This window comes from Oncorhynchus masou, unplaced genomic scaffold, assembly GCF_036934945.1.
Source record: "Oncorhynchus masou masou isolate Uvic2021 unplaced genomic scaffold, UVic_Omas_1.1 unplaced_scaffold_12743, whole genome shotgun sequence".
Taxonomy (NCBI): domain Eukaryota; kingdom Metazoa; phylum Chordata; class Actinopteri; order Salmoniformes; family Salmonidae; genus Oncorhynchus; species Oncorhynchus masou.
The window spans coordinates 1-6,222 of NW_027002578.1; the positions used below are offsets into that span (position 1 = coordinate 1).

General features: G+C 41.4%; 1 gene segment (V, D, J or C); it reads left to right on the top strand.

Moving 5' to 3' along the window:
- Positions 1-3,825: 3,825 nt before the first annotated feature.
- Positions 3,826-4,337, top strand: LOC135530146 (immunoglobulin kappa variable 4-1-like). The segment is given in 2 exon segments: positions 3,826-3,874; positions 4,003-4,337. Coding segments are annotated over 2 exon segments (384 nt in total).
- The last annotated feature ends 1,885 nt before the right edge of the window (positions 4,338-6,222 follow it).

Consider the following 6,222-nt stretch of genomic DNA (forward strand, 5'->3'; position numbering starts at 1 on the left):
GGCCAAATCCTGACAGGATTGTTCACACAGTGATACGGAGTCGTACAAAACCTCCCTCAGTCAGACTGCACAGTGACTTACTGATACAGCTGGGACCTACTGCAGGTGCTGAGGGGGAAGGGACAGTGACATGAAACACTGATCAGTAGAGGAGGTCAACTTTGAAAATGGTTAGAAAGTATCATTCTGAACACACGTTCTCTAACATCGTCTTCATCATCGTCATTATTATCATCATCATGGTTGTAACTTGTTATATTGGATATGAACTGAAAGTGTATATAAAAGTTATTTGTAGTTTTGGAAGACAATACCAGTCCATAGTAGAGTAAGATGTACAGAAGTAAGAGGAAAAGTATCAGCCCCCCAAACCATTTCCCTACATGCACTTCACAACCAGTTAATGATGTGATCATCTAGCATGTATTAACCCTTTTCATGAGCTGTTAAATCTGTGAATGAGACATGATGCTGGGCTCAAACATGACACATTTATGTAGAGACATACACTACACACTGTTATCTTAAAGTATCATATCTGTTTAATCTGTCATTAATTACATGGTGAATCCACCATAGATGTTAAACCAGTCCACTCCCTCACATCTGGCCCAGTCCAGAGTATTTCACTCAGCCAAACTGTTCAACTGCTTGATTGGTAGCTGTGTGAGTGAAACTGAGATTTACATAGACAGGGCAGGATGGTTCTGCTTGTCCCAGAATAGAGCAGCACTGTCACCATATTGGGAATAAAACATAAATACATATGTTATGGAAAGTAATTGTTTAGCAGTGTGAGTTCTGAGAGCAGATCTTAGAGGTTTATTATCTAATATCACTAATTATTCTCACTGGTATTGGAGCTACATTATAACAGGCTCATTCAGTTGTAGAAATGATTGCAGAGTATTTGTTGGATCAGATGCCCTTTTAATCATGTCTGAAAACATGAGAGTAGCAGAAAAGATGCCTCGTGCAGTGCGACATCACCTTAGCATAGAGTTGATCAGGCTGTTGATTGTGGCCTGTGGAATGTTGTCCCAATCCTCTTCAAATGCTGTGCGAATTTGCTGGATATTTTGTATTTAACTAGGCAAGTCAGTTAACAGCAAATTCTTATTTAAAATTACGGCCGACCAAGAAGCAAAAGGCCCCCTGCAGGGGCTGGAATTAAAAGAAAAATATAAGACAAAACACACCATGACAGGAGAGACACCACAACACTACATAAAGAGAGACCTTAGACAATACAGCATGGCACTAACAAATGACAAAACAGCATGGTAGCAACACAACATGACAACAACACAGTAGCAACACATGGTAGCAGCACAAGCATGGTACAAACATTTTTAGGCACAGACAACAGCACAAAGAGCAAAAAGGTAGATACAACAATATGTCACACGAATCAGCCACAAGTGTCCGAAAAAGTGTCCATGATTTAGTCTTTAAATGTAGAGATGGAGATAAAACGGGAACTGGAACACTCTGTTGTAAATGTCGATCCAGAGCATCCCAAACATCCTCAATGCGTGACATGTCTGGCGAGAATGCAGGCTATTCCAGAGCTTATGCCTGCCCATACCACAACCCCACGGCCACCATGGGGCACTCCTTTACCAAAGTTGACATCGGCAAACTGCTCGCCCACACAATGCCATACACGTGGTCTGTGGTTGTGAGGCTGGTTGGACGTACTGCCAAATTCTCTGAAACGACGTTGAACATTGCATTCTCTGGCAACAGCTCTGGTGGACATTCCTGCAATCAGCATGCCAGTTGCACGCTCTCTCACAACTTGATACATCTGTGGCATTGTATTGTGTGACAAACTACACATTTTAGAGTGGCCTTTTATTTTCCCCAGCACAAGGTGCACCTGTATAATAATCATGCTGTTTAGTTATCTTCTTGATATGCCACACCTGTCAGGTGGATGGATTATCTTGGTAAAGGAGAAATGCTCACGAACAGGGATGTAAATACATTTGTGCACAAAATTTAAGAGAAATTAGCTATTTGTGCATAATTATGGACAATTTTGGAATCTTTTATTTCAGCTCATGAAACATGGGACCCACACTTTACATGTTGCATTTATATTATTGTTCGTTGTACATACATAAGTAACCCCACGGAAGTCAAAATATTAAATCATCACATTTTAAATCAACATTACAAACATTTCAGCCCACTAAAAGTCCTCATATGGTGTGATAAAAATTAATCTGATCATTTAGAATTATTAATTGTCATGAGCAGGTTACAGACTGCCGGATCTGTCAATCAGGAACAAGATGTGGGGCTCAGACATTAGAAAAAAGTCCTCCTAATTGCAATCGATCTGTCTTAATCCAATGATTGCGCCACATAATTTTTACACTGATGCCCCAGGTGTCCTAAAATAGAGAATGAAATTGCTTTTTGGACCATGTTATTACTATTTTAGAACAATTCCATGAGTTAGGGTAGTAGTTATCATAGAACAAATATCAGAAGCCAATCAACTATAGAAGTTAAAACCAGCCCAACCACTCTCTCCACATCTGTCCCAGTCTAGGGTATTTCAGAGAGTGAAACTGGGTCGTCACTACTTAACACAGCAACAAAGTCATAATTCTGAAAAACCCCACCTAACCCAACCTTAAATTTAAGAACAAAAAGCTCATTTGACTAGGCAATTTTGACTTTGTGGCTGTGGAACTTGACTTTATGGCTGTCTTATCAGTTGGAGTTGTGGGAGTGAAACTGAGATTTGCATAGGCAGGGTAGGGTGGTTCTGCTTGTCCCAGAATAGAGCAGCACTGGCACCAGATGTTCATTCTGTCCCCAGGGGGTTGAAGGTAGAGACAACTCAGGGAAGCTACAGTGTAGACCACACAAGGTTAAAAACCATAGCAGAAACTATTTAATAAAATCATATTAGTAAATAAACATTTGAAATAAATAAGTTATGGAAATGTACTGTTTAGCAGTGTGATCTCTGAGATCAGATCTTAGGTTAGGTGCCCTTTTAATCAAAATGTGTATGAAATGTGCTGCCTTCATTAGACAGTGATCACATATTTGACAATGATGCAGTGTGTAGTAGAGCTGAACAACAATAGAGTCAAACTACAGCTATTTGTAGAAGACCTTAGATCATAACTCATCACTAAATGTTTCTTCTGACCATTAACTACATGTTGACTCTTGAGTAACTCAAGGAAAACTATCAACCAATCTGAATAGAGATGATGTGCATGATCCAAACCCCTAAAGATGACCTGTGTTTCGAATAGCTATAATTTAATCAAGATGATTCAAACAGATACAATAAAGCCCCTGAACATTACCCAGACATCCTCCCTCACACCACTGTGGTAGTTCCAGAGAGCAGCAGGTGAAACAGGAGACTGGAGACGTCAGAGCTCTGGAGATCTCCCCTTTAGATCAGAGTCAGTCAGCAGCATCACACAGTCCAGACACCGCCTGCAGTTCCTGTCCCTGATCAATGGAGGGAGACATAGAATCTGCTATATCTTGTCGAATGACAGTAATAACAATATGCTCCATTTGTCGATGTCTATAATAATAATCATGTATTAGTCCCCATTCAGCACTTATGACATTAAAAAAATTCTGTGATTACAAAGCTATCATGTTTCTACATCACATCATTCTGACTGTCCAAGAAGACTATTTACATGTTGGACTACTTCCATATAGAACACTTTGCATAGCCAGCACATGCTTCAGTGCTCTGGGAGTGTTTATATCCCTGTGAGTTTAACACTTCATGACTGAGAGCTGTCCTTCATGACAACAGAACCCACAACAACCATGACTTTTATCACCATCTTCATCTGGATATTTGCCCTCTGTCTCCAAGGTAATATATTTTACAGAACATTTTCTGGAAAATTGCAATATTAGGCTATATAACCTTATTACTGTTTTAGTGAATATGCTATATGAACAAATAATGTAATGCTAATTACTACATGCCATCTGTTTCAGAGTCCAGAGGCCAGGTCACAGTGACCCAGACTCCTGCAGTGAAAGCGGTTTCAGTGGGTCACTCAGTCAGTCTCAGCTGTAAGACCAGCAGTGCTGTACGCAGTAACAGCAATGGACACTATTTACACTGGTATCAACAGAAACCTGGAGGAGCTCCTAAACTCCTAATATACTGGGCTAAAACCCTTCAGTCTGGGACTCCATCTAGATTCAGTGGCAGTGGATCTGGGAGTGACTTCACTCTGACCATCAGTGGAGTCCAGGCTGAAGATGCAGGAGATTACTACTGTCAGAGTTTCCACTACATCAATAGTAAAAATGTGTTCACACAGTGATACAGAGCCATACAAAAACCTCCCTCAGTCAGACTGCACAGTGACAGTACTGATACAGCTGGGACCTTCTGCAGGTGCTGAGGGGAGGAGATGATAGAGTACAATGACAGTGTGTAGTAGAGCTGAACAACAATATCTTTCTTATAACTTATCATATTCAGTCATTCGTGGCATCATTATATAATTTTCACACATTTGTCTTGAGTATCTCATGGAGAACAATGAACCCATTTATCTTCAATGGGTTCAAATCTGGTATCTTCTGAAACAGATGATTATGTGCATTCAACAGATCACTAAGCTTAAGATGGCCTTTTCTTTAGGAACATTTTCATTTAGAGTTAGAAAATGCCTTGTTGCAGCCAGTTTCTAGCCTCTGTCGGACCATGGTGATATTCTGGAATGCCCCAGGATCTTACCTGCATACACTAGTTGCTCTACCATGATGGTGTTAGATTGGTAACGAAACTCAAGCCCTCTAACACATCACTGTACCTTTATATCAGATGTGAGGATGTGAGATCACAGACTCACTGGTACGTTTGTCTATGAGGACATCTTTGTCAGTACTTCTAGAAGTAGTGGGTAGAGGAGTCAGGCGCAGAGAGCAGGGTAGTAGATACGTGGATAGTTTATTCCCAAAGCAACAGTGTCGGTCAACGCCACACCCTCGGGTGCTAAAAGACCCAGTCCAAAACAACAGGACCAAACGGTTCGGGAAAATATAACGTCCACAGAAATCACACACACCAATTAACAAAAAACAAGCCCCCACAAGCCGGCGGGCCTACCGGTTTTAAATAGCCCAAACCCAAAACCTAAACAAGACACAGGTGCAACTAATCAGACAACACTAAATGAAACAGAAAAGGGGATCGGTGGCAGCTAGTAGGCCGGCGACGACGACCGCCGAGCGGCGAACAGGAAGAGGCACCATCTTCGGCGGGATTCGTGACAGTACCGCCGCCCCTGTCCTTCAAGACAACAGAACCCACAACAACCATGACTTCTATCACCATATTCATCTGGATTTTTGTATTCTACATGAAGGGTAAAAAAATTGAAAGTTATATGTTTTTATGCTAAAAAGTAAGCAATGAGTAAACTGAAATTTTGTTGAGAATGTGCTATTTTTTCCTGGTGATGTACAATTTTTTCTCTCTTTGTTTCAGAATCCAGTGTACAGTACACTGTGACTCAGACTCCTACAATGAAAGTTGTTCATGTTGGACAGACAGTCGCTCTGAACTGTCAAACCAGCAGTGATGTGTATGGCTCTTATCCCTGCCGAGCCTGGTACCAACAGAAACCTGGAGGAGCTTCTAAACTTCATAGACCCCATCTGGATTCAGTGGCAGTGGACTGGGAGTGACTTCACTCTGACCATCAGTGCAGGAGACTACTACTGTCAGAATTACCACAGTAGTGGATTGTGTCAGGACCCGGTTACGAACCTGGGTCTCCTGGAGTGAGTAACAGTCACTTAACCAACTGAGCCACGAATAGTCAGCAGAACCCAGAAGATGAGGCAGACACAGCAGTACTTAAGACGGTGTATTTAATAAAGTAAAAAGGAGAAGTCCTTCAATACAAAAAATGGCAAATCCAAAAGGTGGTAGGAATAGCACAAAAAAGCCTCAAGAGATACTCAAAAACAAAAACAGAATTTCCACAAGAGCATCCACCGGAATCGACAAGAATACACAGAACACTAGGGCTGGGTGCTAACATACAAACACAGAGCACCGAACTGAGGGAAACTAAGGGTTTAAATACAATCAGGGGAAACGAGGCACAGGTGCAAATAATAATGGGGAACAAGGGAAAAACATAAGGTCAAAAAGCACAATGGGGGCATCTAGTGACCAAAACCCGGAACAACCCT